The 14727-nt window shown below is 37.0% G+C and overlaps 1 protein-coding gene across 4 annotated transcripts in view; it reads right to left on the bottom strand.

Annotated features, from left to right (window-relative positions):
* Positions 1-14727, bottom strand: part of PATJ (PATJ crumbs cell polarity complex component) — a 154955-nt gene that overhangs the window by 112564 nt on the left and 27664 nt on the right. For all 4 annotated transcript variants that reach the window (XM_042806676.1, XM_042806695.1, XM_042806687.1 and 1 more), the window contains exons 13-17: positions 13474-13550; positions 10939-10995; positions 9479-9613; positions 6124-6288; positions 4283-4411 (exon numbers count right to left, since the gene is read on the bottom strand). In XM_042806676.1, the coding sequence (XP_042662610.1) occupies positions 4283-4411; positions 6124-6288; positions 9479-9613; positions 10939-10995; positions 13474-13550 (563 nt within the window). The remainder of the gene's footprint in view (positions 1-4282; positions 4412-6123; positions 6289-9478; positions 9614-10938; positions 10996-13473; positions 13551-14727) is intronic.

The following is a 14727-nucleotide window of genomic DNA, read 5'->3' as shown; positions in this document are numbered from 1 at the left end:
TGGGATCGCCATCATTTTTATACAGCATTTCTCCTCTATTTTAACTTGATGACACATCATGCCCTCTTCCTTTTTAACTTCTTTCTAAGAAGAAGGATTTGTCTCAGCAACAATGGCTTAGCTCTTGACTTGCTGACTAGGAGGTTTAGCTTCAGGCTAGACAAAGTTACTGTTAAGCTGGATACTTTTATGTCTATTGACAAAGAACAATAAATACTCTTACCGTAGCCCCTTGCATCACAGATGATCCCAAAGCACTCTACAGTGTACTGGGTCCCTCATTCACCATCAAAACATACTTGCCGCTAACTGTGCCAGCAACACTACATAAAAGTTAGTTAGGAGGTGAAAAAGAGAGCAACTCCTCCAAGTGAAATTACAAGGAAATTAAGGAAGGTAGAGTATATTACTTCATGAAGAAATTGGCCAGAAGACCGAACAGCACACCTTTTTAATGGCCAAAAGGGGGGCAGGGTCCCTGTTCAAGATGGAATCACCACAGCAACACAACGCTGCTCCTCAGGTCTCTGCTGAGCACGGTGCGTTATCAGCTGAAGAAAGCACACCGCACGCAGAGCCTATCCGCACGGCTGCCGCTGCCTCTCCTCCTCCAGGCTTTTCATCTAAGCATTATCAAGAAAAAGCAATGTCTAGCCTAAGAGCTTTGACAAGATCCCAACACAGTGGTGACAATAGAAAAATACACAGAAGATTTCATTTGAAGACCTCTTCAATGTTTCTTATTTAAATAAGCCATCACGCTGGGAGAAAAAAAATCCAGTGAAACCGATCATTTTAAGAATACACAGCATCAGTCTCCCCATCCACCTCCCCTCTTGCCAAGTATTGACCTTGCTAGCAGAGCGGCAGTCTCAAAGATTTTAGATTTCCTACCGCATAATTACGAATTAGGACATTCAGCAAAGGGGAAAGAAGATTTTTTTTGTACGTAGTGATCATGGGAAGCTGAACAGTATCCTACATAAAGAGAATCCTGTTATAGCAAAGAGGTAAGTCTACTCTCTAACGGTATCCCAAAGTTTTAGGAACATGTGTACAGGCCTCCCAAGAGGACCTTATTAAAAAAAGAGGGTATCTCTGTTTTAAGCATTTGAATCCCTAAAGACAGGCAAAAGAAAACACAAGACAAAGTAGAAATACTATTGATTATACGTAATTGGTATAATTAATTTGTAATTAGTTCATTAAAATATATAGGCACTGGAATTATGCTTGTACATTTCTGGGAATATTCTGCAAGTCACTTGGGATATGCTTATCATTTATTTGATAGATGAAACATTATTAGAAAGATAGCCCATTAAAAATTAATATAGTAGAGTAATAATTTCTCGATCTCAGCATTCAGTTTTGTATATAGTCAGACTCCTCTTATACTTCACAAAGAGTTTTTATTAATACTGTTTTTCAGAGTGTGACTTGGGAAGCACAGCATTTTAGACAGCTGAGGCACAATATCCTTTACGCCAAGCATGTAGTCAGTTCTGAGAAAGCAAAATGACAAATACTATAAATTATATACCATGAGGGTATTCAGCACAACCTCTAATTCTATAATCAAAATTAAGATGGAAAAGTAAAAAGCCTTGCGCTTCAAAACAAAGACCAAACACAAATGGAAGGCAGTAGGAAGAAACTTCCACAGCACAGTAAAGCAGCCTGGTCTCTAATTGCTCAGCATTCTTCCAGTTCTGCAGCGCATCTGGCGTCACTCACTGTCGTAAACGAACACGTCTGTATGAGCTGGATTTCAGGGGTTCTTAAATACTGCAGGTAGCAGTCACCAGCCTCTCACAAGAAGTGATGGGAACAGGCTGGTAGACACTGGTACTGCAGTAGCATTTCAAAGATGTTTTCCTACCTCGATGTGGGGGGAAAGTAAGATGGAATAAGAGTGCATCACTGGGTTTTTTTCCTGTAATGTTCGCTATTCCTACTGATCTTTCTGAACTCCTATCAATATTTCCAAAGTGCCATTTCAACCAGCAGCTACAGAAATAATTCGATCTTAAAAACGCAGAATATAGTCACATCACCTCCAAGTTGGGTATGTAACACCAAAGTTTCCTTATACTTCTTAACACACAGAGGGAGTCAGTCCTTATGTGTGTAATTATGAGCACCATGAATAGGCCTTCTGCTCAGAATCACCTCTTAAAAGTATTTTCCTCCCCATCCTATCTCCATTAACATTAATGGGAGCCTGAAAAGGTTGGTCTCTCATTGATGCACCTGATGCACTGACCTATGAATCCAGGCCATGGTGAATGCCCTCCTTCATGTGAAAAAAAAAGAAAAAAAAAAATCATACGATTACTCAAAGAGCAAAATCACCTGCGGATATATAGTGAAAGTAGTGTCGTCTGCCATTATAAGGCTTGAATCTTTTCTTGCATAACAGAGTATGTGCCTAAAAAAAACAACTTTCATTTTTTAAAGAAGGGTAAAATTGCAAAAAGAAATGCAGAAAACAGAGTTAGGTCTCCAGGTCCTTTAAACCACAATTAAACACTTCACTGTAATTTTGTGCTTCTCAGCAAATCTGCTTTAAGAATTTTGAAGAGTCTGAGCAGGAACCACATACTTTTTTTCCCTAACTCCAATCTAGCATGGACAATTATTTATTTTCTTTGCCCTGCACTCATGAATGTGATAGATGTATTTACATAAACATACACACAGTCACAGATATCTCTATATAAAAATTAATCTGCAGATGATGAAAAGTGTAAAAGATCTGAGAGGCAAATTCCAAACAAAAGAGCATACTTTATACATAAATATCTTGAAATTATAAAGATCTGAGATTAAGTGGTTTACCACTCATTTAGAATTGATTAGAATGTATTTAAATTTAGCTGAAAGTACCACAACATTGCTCATGTATTTGCATCTGCGAATAAGTAAATAAAAAGCCTGTTATTAAAGCCTTCATTAATTCTGATTATATGAGAACTTAAAAGCAAATCTGTGTATTACTGCTCTGTAAAGACTCCTAGCAACTCTACAGTAAAGCTGGCACTGCAACACAACATGTGTCAGCGAAAATGACTAACAGGATCTATTTTCAGTAATCTTAAATCACACTGGTAAAATATAGAATTAATGGGTTTGCATAATACTTCCAGTATTTTTTATTCTAATTCATTCCCAATTCATGTCTTATTGTATCAAAAAGTGAATTTTATATCACTAGACATTTATGTACAACAGTTGAACACGTTTTATTAAACTACAGTGTTTAGGCAGTACTCAGATGTGATGTGTATATTATTATGAAAAGTGATCCAGCTATTTTATTTCCTCATAAATATGAAGGCTAGGGGTTTAAAAATATATCACGTTGACTGGAAACATGAAGAACATTTCATTCTGACTAAAGATTTTGAGAGTTTCTATATATTTAATGGAAGCCAATATTTTTGAAAGAAGGATTCATTAATTTTAGTAGAATTTTCCCCCAATTAAAGACTTGTCTGTTGATTTCTAAGGAGTTTAACAATGAAGTATATAATCTTCCCCAAAACCGTGGTTCTTGGAGAAATCAAGTTTTAAGCTACGAATGACTCCTTAAAGTCAACTTTCCCCCTCGCCCCCCAAATTCTACTCATCTCTCTGGCATACTGTAGTAGTTTAAGCAGAGAAGCATAACTGAAAAATCATGAATTAGGTTCTTTAATGTCTATTCTTATACTAATAAATAAATGTATTAAAGCAAATTTGTATTTACAAAAACTTGAGTTTACAACACCAAGTCACCTGTCAGCCCTGATGTTCCCTTTTGACTGTGAAGGACAGTCCTGGCAAAGCTACCTCTGCAAACTCCACTTTTTATTTATAAATGAAAGGTGATTTGCGGCAGTGAGGGGAAGAAAAGCAAAAGACTCATTAAACTTGGTACATAGGAAATGATGTTGCAATACCGAAGAAAATTTGCTTGCTACTCTCATAGCTGAAAAGTCAAGTTAAAACAAAATAAACCAAAAAACAAATGCATCCCAACATTTAGCCATTAAACTCAGAGTTTTAAGGTGGAGTTTGATTAAAGATTTTGCACTTTATCATGTCTGATAATGAGACTAGTTTAGAACAAGCTCTGTACTGTACATCAGAGTTGGCCTCAAAATAGATTACTTCTCCCTGCATAGCTTCTAGGCCTAAGTGTCAAGTTGGTTATCCAGTAATCAACATGACAAAACATTTTAAAGCAAGACAAAGGATCAGAGGGATTTTTAGTATTTAGTTATATGGAAAGGTATACCTGATAGTCTAAAATGCTGAATCCCAAACCATTTTTGTCCTTCTCCAGTTCAATAACCTTCACATCAGGAGACCACAATGCTAATTCCCCTTCTTCCTCCTCAGGATGAATGTCTTCCTCAGGTTTCACCTGAAAAATAAAAGTTCTAGTTCAAACACTATTCTTTCAGTTCTTTACAAACACTATTCCTTCAATATTTTGATTATTAATAGCTCATACATGCCCTACAATATGACCTTTTATGGAATTACAACTTCATTGAACATTATGCATCCAGTTTTCTCCGGCTTGCTGCCTTGGATACTCCCCTGGGACTATGCCTACATGTTTTGAGCATTGGAGCCCAACCTGGCATACAAATACCCATGTATTAGTCAAATTAGTCGTTATAATATTACTAACCTGTTACATGTTGATGAACTGCAGCTATCCCATTAGATGCATAAAGGAAAAATACATATCTTAGCATAAAAGATTTAACCACAGACAGTTAATAGAAAGACCAGCCAATCAAGCACATATGATACTTGTGGCATTAAATATGCAAACAAAAAGTTCTTATACTGTAACTATACAAATAGTATATAATTTGAAAAAGAAATTTCTTTCACAATTTTTGTGCTAAGGTATAAAAGAAAGAGGTATAATTACCCAGTTTTGTTGGGTAAGGACAGCTTCGTAAATACATATGCCAAAAAGGCACCTTTTGTTTCCTAACTTAAAATGTGTATTCTGACTTTACTGCTATTTTATAATTACAATCTTTACAAAATATCAATGTATGATGTCCCAAGAAAGATGTTAAAAATCTTGTACCATTAATTTCATGGTGATTTAACTTTATTTGTTTGGACAAATACACCTATTACACAGAGCAATGCCAGAGGCAATAGGAAAAAATTTTTCTTCCACACACTCTTTCTTGATACTTTTAGCAAAAGAAAGCAGAAAAATTGTGAGATTGCTCTGAGAAGGCAACCTCTGTTCATGCAGTGTCACCTATGGCAAAGATGTGCAGCACGGAGTGCACATGCAACCAGGATGCACATGGAAAACACTCAGTAAGGCATGACATCAAAAAACACAGTGGAACAAGTGCTACTGCAACAGAAAGGGCCTTTTGCAAAAAGCCATAATACTATACACCTTATTCTTCCATGAAGCAGCCATATTTCTTGTTTAACTCTCCACCTTAGAGGAAATGAGATCAGAAAAGATGAGAAGTCAAAGTGTAAATACTTTTTATGAATAGGAACAGCGATCACAAGTGTCAAACTTTAGTTTGTGACTTTATAGTTTCTGCAGGGGAAAGAAACATTAAGTTTCATTTTTTTTTTTTTCCAGTTCTGTAAAAACCTACTCAGAACATGGAAGTAATCAGCTAATGGTGGCAAGGTTGTGATTTAGTATAATTCAGAGCTCTCACTCACCTATTAAGTGTAAGAATGATGAATGGGATGTACGTAGTCAGCACGCTAGCTTGTGATTTACCTACCTTGTATTTATAGTACACTGAAGTTTCTCATGACCAACCTGTATAAACTGCAGTAAAAGTACCAGTGTTGCAAACATGAACTATCTTTCACTGAAACACCAGCTGTCCCTTATGAGCCCAAAGTGAATAGCCATGGCTGCTTTATATGACAATTTAATACAAAACTGCCTCACATAACGATGTATTTTAGGAAATGTTATTTAAGACTGAAAAGTGGTCTGGATCGAACAGCAGAAGGAAAACAGAAACACTGCCTTTCCAAAGCTAAATCGCTTTCTCAGAAATGTATGCACTTCTTCAAAAAGTTATTGTGCTTTCACACAACTGAATGGCATGAGAAGTCTACCTTCTGTTCTGGAGGGGAAACTCCCACGGTGGGTTCGTCCACAAGAGACTCGCTGCCATCATCAAAAAGTCGCCGACAGCAAACCAACGTAAATGGGGGTGGCACTTCTTTTAGAAAAGTGATTGCCTCACGGCGTGATTTTCCATATAGCTGAACTCCATTTACCTACACAGAAGGGGAAATACACATCCACACTAAGTTAATTAAAAGGATCTCAACCTGATTCTTTTATTATTTTTTTCGTGTATATGTCTTCCCCCAGTTGAATGTAAAAGTTTACTTGCACATTTTTATTAATTTATGTTTCTGAAGTACATGTACATTACTGTCAGACATAAGCTTCGTCTGCAAGATTCCTACATCATGTTTCTACTCTCTTCAGCTTCCTCTAACTTGTTTACTGCTCACTACCTTTGCTGGCCTAAATCTTTCCCAGCACTGTTATTTCATTCTCACCTGTTCCTTTGTTGGGATTTTTTTTAGCATGTGTTTGAATTTAAAAAGATGAAAATTTAGTTTTCCAAAATATATTTTAAGAAAACACAAAATTTGAGCTATAATCAAAAACTTGAAGTCAGAAGTAGCACATCTTCGTCAGTTGTTTAAAATATAACAAAATGGTTCAAACTAAAATAGATCAGACAGAAAACACACAAGAATGTTTATATAGTAAAAAAGAAACCAATTACAGTAAGCAATTAACCAGAAAACACTGACAAAGGTCAATGCTTACCATCCCATAAGCTTTAGATCCCGAGTGACAACAGAAGACCATAAGGCCATTGTTAATGTATGTTTTAAACCACAGACTTCACAAAAGAAAAAAAAAGTAGATAGGTAGATAGATAGATAGATATGCTACTTTAAAAATGGGATACTGTAGTTGTATTTCTTCAGGAAAATAAAACTACAGTGATTCATCCTCTTTTACATGTTTTCTAATCTGCAATATCAAGAGGATACATCTATCTGCACCACAGTGGTATCCTTAAATATAAGGAAAGCAGCACATCCGTAGGTGTCATAAACATTACCTATGCTGAGGAGCAGTACAGTACAGCCTCAAAAGAGCAGGGGTTTAACCCCATTAGTGCTATGGACTCAATCCCGACACCTCTTCTGTTTCAGCGATTTCTTTTGGGCTACCTCAAGTCTGCTCTCATGACCAAATGTCCAAAGGCACTGGAGTCCAACCACTGGTTTAGGAGTCCGGTACACATCATCCAAGATTCTCTCAATACTTCACACCCAAACAGTAATGCTAATGTAGATGAACCCACATTTGATCCTTCCCAGCTCTCCTTGTTCTTTAAAGGGATTCAATCTTGTGCAAGACCACACAGCAATCTCACTTTAGCCACCATTTTCTTCCTGATCAACTCCAGTTTTTCCTACCTTTTCCTTTGTGCTTTTTACAGTGTACATATAGTTTATACTGTGGGAAACACAGTATAACCCAGCCAAGGAGAAAAATTCTGAGTGGTGTAACTGGCCTCCAAAATGGTAAGATGAACTGCTATGGGTTTTTTCTGTAAGAATTACAGCAACTGCTGAGCTATCAAGCTAATCTATTAGTTAATTATTTAAGCAGAAGTATCTGTGTGTAAGGATTTTTTTAATGCATTGAGAGTGGCAGAGTGGTGGAAAGTTATGAGCACTTCTCAGCATACTGTGATTGATGGAAAAGAGCTACCGCGCACTCCCAAGCGGACTTGGGGACTCCCACTTCTTCTTTTGCAGCTGCCAGAAATCAGCCTCTAAGCACACAAGGTGCCCTACACCCCATTCATTCACCACGCCACTCCAGTGAGTTGTGCCATCAAATAGGAGCCAGTGAAATTTTATAACAAAACTAGAAGGACACAAGGAAGCAATTTACTCCTAAAAAAGAACACAATGAAATTAGCTAAAGTTGGAGGGGGCTAAGGGGGAAGAAAATACCATGCTTTCTAGCATAATTCAAACAGGTCATTAAAAATAATCAACATTCAACCTCACTATATATTAAAAAAAATTCCTTGCTGATCACATTTTAATCCCAACTGTATCAGGCCCAGGTAGAACTGCTTGTTTGGGGAATGGGGCTGTCACTTTTTCCATTGCAAACCCTTACTTAAGGGGATTTATAACTTGGCTGCAAAAACATACTCTGGGCTAAACCTGGCATATATAGCTTTAGCCCTGGAGCACATTTTTATTTTGTTGGGGTTTTTTTCCAGCGACAGAGTAGAAAAAAATTTATGCTCACTAGGTCTGGACATATCTGTGAACTTAATTGTAAGTACACAGTAATAAGTAAAACTGTTAAATATATACAATTAAAGTTTCATAAGTTACTCTACAGCACTGCATTACTGCTTTTTGTATACTATTTTTTGTTTAGTGGCCAAGGAATTTAAACAACACTTCCAACATTCCATTAATCCCCTCCTTCAGGAATCAAGATTTCCTCCATTAAGCAATAACTGAAGAAAATGGTTTAGGTCTTAGTGATACCAGTATCAATTTTTGATGTTAAAGGGTAAACAACAAGTAAAACCAAGAGAGCTATACACCTAACAAATGAATCTTTCAGAAGGCCTAACTCTGTTCCCATTGATGGCAATTAAATGTTCTTTGCATCCATTAAAAAAGGTTCAAACTCAAAATATTCCACAAAGAGCAGGTATTCAAGAGGAGATTAATGTCTTCTCACTTGCAGACTAAGATACAGATAGATATACAGACATACGCAAACACACAAAATAGGCATTATTTAAATATTATCAAATAAATATTTTCCTGAGCAAACAGGTCTGGTCTGATTACAATAACTTCAAAGCTGTCCCAATACTTCTTGATACATATTTAAAGAAACTGATGTACTAGCTCATACACACAAATGTTTTCCAACACTCAATAAGCAAGTTATAATGCGTAACAGGAATCACTAGTCCTGAGACTGTTGTAAATTTTTTAGGAGTGACAAATATTAAGAAAGATTATCCACCACAAAAGCTAATGCCAAATTGCACAGAAGTCTGAGCTAAAGGACTACAGATACATTCTACACAAATATTATCTCTGCCCTTATAACTCTTGATACTCGTGTTAAATCGTTTCAGGAAAAAAAAAAAAAACATGAAGTTACTAAGAGGTCACAAGAATTTGACATTTTGCCCATAAAGGAGGAATGAAATGGTGAAGAAAATGAATGTGACTTTCAAAGCACTACTCTAACTGCTTCCACAACCAACTCTTGAATACTACTATTGCACACACAGCAGTGAAAATAGAATTTAGTACAAGCATTTTTAACAAGGCTAAGCAAATAGGAAATATATCAGTTCTATTTTGGGGGAGTTCTGTTTTTTACCTCCAGAAGTTCATCCTCCAGTTGCAGAAGACCAAGTGTTGCAGCTGGACCATCTGAAGCAATTGATGATATATAATGATGTCCATCAAATGTGTCAAGCTCAACTCCTAATCTCAAAGTGTGAATGGGTAATAGCTGCCAAAAGATAAGTATGGCTGAGAATGTATATATTTTTATCTACCACAATATAAACATATTTAGGATTCAGTAACTCACCAAATTAAACTAAGCACACAGTAAGTTGATTGTCTTCATAATGCATCATCTGCATTACAGCACAAGTGTCCATAATTTCTCCGTACAAACTGTTTGCACAAATAAAAACAACCGATCTACCCTTTGGGGAAAAGGCAAATTGAACTGTATTCTTAAATAAGGTTACCATATTGGAAAAAATGCAGGGAAGAGTACCACCGAAAGTCTATGCTACCCAAAAGGTGAGTTTTCAACAGAACTGAAAGAAATTCCATAGTCACCATAAAAACTCATCACAAGATCAGCTGTCTTACTCCTTTAGGAGGTACACTACTTTGAAGTAGGAAAAATATCCATGAAGCATCCTTTGCAAATAGCTAATAAGACTGTCGTCCTTGTTTTTGAAAGGTAAAAATCACTGATTTGGTGCTAGCCCTTTCCCACTGGGCCTCCTTACTTTGGAATTTTTCTCTAGGGAGCCTCCAACCCTTAGTCACTTAGGTCTGATACACTATCCAGAAAAGACAGCAGAAATTATGGCAACTTGGGGAGAAGTGACGATCAGCAGTATCTGCTCCTTCAGTTTGGTCATTTTCAGGGTTTTTATTACTTAAGTTGGAACACTGGCTGTCCTTCTGGTTCCAAATTAATTCTGGATATTCAAATAAAAGGAGCAATCCATTGATCCTCAACATTCCCTCACACCCATGTCTGATTATGAGTTTATGGCCTTTCTTCGCTGAGACATCCCCACAAGTATATAAATATAAATCACCTTCACAAACCTCTTCTGCACAATATTAACATACATATCTTGAAAATCTGCCAAAAGTCTTGGAACTTGGCATTTGGATTAAACGGACCTCCCTCTCCCTGAGCCAGGATCACTATGGGAAACTCTGCTGCAGGATGATGACGTTGTTCAGCAGAGTTTCAACCTCTGCTCCATTCTGTAGTGGCTTTCAAAAACTAAATTTCAAGGCAACTGAGTATCCCAAAATTTGAGTCTTATATGCATGGGGGGTTTGGGGACTTTTTGTTTGTTTGGGGATGCATTTGTCTTAAAAGGTTCACTTGACCATGCTACAAAAAGGTATTGGACTGGTCCAGAAGATAAGCAGAATATTGCCAGACTTTTTTTTAAAAAGTAAGATAGACCCAAAGCCACCAAATTTCTGAAACACGTAAATCTGGAATTGCAACATGTCCTCCTCGGATTACTCTGCCAACATATACCATGAAGGAAACCATCATGTAAATCATACCTTTGAGTACTTCTGGAGCTCCGAATCATCTGTCATGGGCATATCCACATTCACAACCTAAAAATTGTACATCATAACATTTTTCAATAGCAGGTCAATAAAGACTTTACAGAAATGATGAATTCTTGCAAAAAAAAAAACCTGATGATCAAAATAAACTGTACTCAAACAAAGTCACATTGATGCAAAATAATTTTAAACAAATGTTAGAAAAATCTTTCAGACACAGAACATTTACAGCTAGGAATGTGGTGATTATGCACTATTAGCAGACTCCAATATTATTCTATTCCCAAAGCCCGAGTGCCAATTTCAGTCAAGTTCAGTAATCCTGTATAAGCACAAAATGCCATTATGTTTGACACAAATACCTAAACTGACTTGCCAACCAGAATTTGAAAAGTACGATAGCTTAAGTTATTCCTTCAGGCTATAGTACAGCAATCTAACATCTAAACTAAAACACCACCTTCTGCAGCATGTTTCTAACATGGCTTGAAATACATGAGTTTAATTACCAAATTTGAATGCAAAGTGGATTATCTAAAACAGTGACAAGAAATCCCTTCAGTGTACCTTCATTTTTAAAATATTACTAAAATAACTATGTTCACCACCATTTTCTTGTAATGTTCTTCCTTATCATGATTTATCTATCTGTAACCTTAGAAGGTTATTTACTCATATTTTAAATGTAATAAGATGACATCTATGGTGATCTATTGCCCAGGGTTTGAGTTTGGGACACTGAGGATGAATATGTTTGGGAGGATTGCTACACTTGTTAGATATGGAAAATATATATAGCCTTGCAAAAAAATCAGGTAACTTGAGGCTCGTTTGGAAATTTCCAGTATAACAAAGTATCTACAAAACAATACTAAGGCTCAGCTTTTTCTTTTGGCTTAATTAAATAGGGTTTCCAGCATCTTGTTTTCCAATACCTAGGGTAATTTTCCCAACAGACAGAATCCACTTCATGTCCATTCAGTTGTAACTAAATGGATCTATGACTGATAACTCCTCGGCTTGACTGCTCACGCTTAGGTACCTGGCAATAAATACCAGAGTCATACATCCCTGTACAGACTTCCAGGTCCTCTTTCTGTTTCAGTAGGATCTCAGCTCCTTCCATTGGTACCACAAAGATTCAGCAACACAGAAGCCATAAGTGACACCAAACCCTCTCTGCAAACAGCTATTTCCTCCGAAGAGAAATACTTCTGAGGCTACTCAAACCTGAAGGGTCCTTCGGGGTGACTTTCTGGGAGCTGAGCGTAGGAGTGAGGATTGCGTGAAATAGGGGCTGTGCTATCAGGCTGACATCAAACTAAATGTTGTTACTGCAGCCAAGCAAGACTAGAGGTAGGTACAGATGACAAGAACTGGAAGAATCGAAAAATGACTTTCAAAACGGGGTGCCACAACAGTTTCCTTCTATTATTTAAAAAGACTGATCGTTAACATTTTCACTCCTGACATTTAACTGGAGGCAGCTGAAGAATTAGAAATGGACAGTTTCACGAACTAAGCAGGTTTTTGTCCTCTGTGGGAAGTGTGATAGTGCTAAGGGAAGTAATATCAGACTCTTGAAATGTAAGGATGGGAATACCAAGCAACTGAAGTGGGCAGCCAAACAGATTTATTGCATCATGTACATAATCTTACATGAACTTCAGTTCTTAAAGGAGTGCTAATGGAAAGAAGAGAAGCAAGTTTCTCAAGGCAATTCTTAAAGCTACTTTAAATCTTCTAGCGAGTGACTGGTACGATGGCTACTCCAAGTAGTAAAAATAAGTGTCTCTAAATCAACTGGACAAGTATTCCAAAGACAAACAGGGCATTTTCTTGGTGGTGGTGAGAATTTTGTAAGTCTTCAGAAAGAACACTGGCTGGAGTCTTTTATCTGTACTCACTGGCTAACACAGCACTGAAAAGCAGTAGTGAATTACAATTTCAGTCAACTCTTTATGACAATTTATCAAAACAATCTTTTGCTTTGGCAATTATTTAATATGAAGTGAAGAAATATCTAATAGACACTGGCACCACAAAGTTGCACCGCCATGAATTACTTCCTCTTTTCCCAGCACGTTTGAAAAATCATTCTTTCATTCTTCTAATAAAATTGTAAGATTCTTCGTGAAACACAGCAGTTCTATCCTGAGCTTGCTTTTTCCCAGTGCACAATAAGACAAATAGATCATAAATGGAATCATAAAAATGCCACATATTTTAAGTGGCTGCTATGATGCAGATTGAAAAGGACAGTTGATTTTCTTAAATCACTGTTCCTGTCTAGAATCTGTATAACAATAGTATCTATAGAAGAGAACAAAAAAAAAAAAACCCCAAACAACAACTCATCATAACACTCCTATATTTCAGCCTTGATGTTATGAGAAGCAAAATTTGATGTTACTGATCTATTCCAAACACTAAACTGTTCTATCAACAGCCTGTAATGTTAAGCTCACAGATCTGTAATTTAAAGAAATAACATAAATTAATGTAGTGTATTGAAAGATAACATACCATAACTTTGTATTCAGGTCCCAGCATGTTTTCCCACTTGGATTTCAGCTCATGTGCTGGAGGGAGCGGGACTCTTCCTAAATACGAAAGTGAATATTAAATATACAAGCATATTGTACATTTGGAAGTGCAGTTACTTCCAAATACTTCAATAAAAATTCAGTGTAAATAAAAGATTACAGGGAATAATCCCAAAAAGGAAAGTGCATTAAGCTGAGTCTATCAAGCAGTACAAACCAAAAACGTCTTTCTTCGGAAAACAATGCAAAATGTCAGCTGCTGCTAACGTGTGATTTATTCAACTGAGAAGCAGAAGAGGTGATGCTTGCATTGATGAGATGCGAGTTCTGTACCATATAGTACTGTAAATAAATCATTCTTTCAGGCTGCAAAACAAATTTCACACGACTTCGTAATTTGTTGCTCTAAAAATGCTTGCCACTCCAGGGAAGTATCATCTCCCACCAAAATGAACTCCCTTAAGAAGTAAAACACCTGACAAGATATTGCTGTTATCAAGGGGCTATGTCAGCACAATGCAGGCACAGACTTTATTTATACATTTGGCAGGTATAAAGGCTTGTCTAGTTTAATTAGGCCAGTAAGTAACATGAGCTTTAATATAAGCTCCAGTTCTAAACCAGTCTTCCGTGGGAACTTGGCTATCTTGACATTTATATCTTTTCAGCTTTCTTACTTATGCAACCAAGGCAGTATTACATTCATGTAAGACAATTTGACAGAGCTAGACAGCATAAAATGACTGGCTGCCCTGCATTTGACCTCATCCAGAAGCTCAGCGCACATATAAAGTTCCAAGCTGAAGCAATGTTTAACTGGTAAGAATCAAGCTCTAAAGCAAATTCCATCTAGCAGCTACAGCAGCAGCAACTGGGGTCTGAATTACCCAAAACTGTTTTTTTTTTCCCCCCCCCCCCGAACGACTGTAATAGTTTGTCAGATGTCTAGACAAGGTACAGACCACTTAGTATTGCTGATGTGTCATACTGAAGTTTAGAATGTAAATCACAACCTCGCATTTTGCACACAAACTGTGGAGTAAAATACCTCAAGGGGAGACTTTTGAAAACACCAAGAGAAGCTCAGAGCCTACCTACTAGCAAAAGCCAACACAAATGGGATGTCAAGCTGCCTCTGCTTTCAACACCTCCATACATGGCAAAGATAAACCACGAGCTCTGCAATACAATACCGATTACATCATTTTATAACTTTGAAGTTGCCCACTCATTA

Source organism: Tyto alba, unplaced genomic scaffold, assembly GCF_018691265.1.
Source record: "Tyto alba isolate M040663 unplaced genomic scaffold, T.alba_DEE_v4.0 Super-Scaffold_1000006, whole genome shotgun sequence".
Classification (NCBI taxonomy): domain Eukaryota; kingdom Metazoa; phylum Chordata; class Aves; order Strigiformes; family Tytonidae; genus Tyto; species Tyto alba.
Note: the sequence above shows the minus strand (reverse complement) of the source record. Positions and strands in the feature narration are given on the sequence as shown.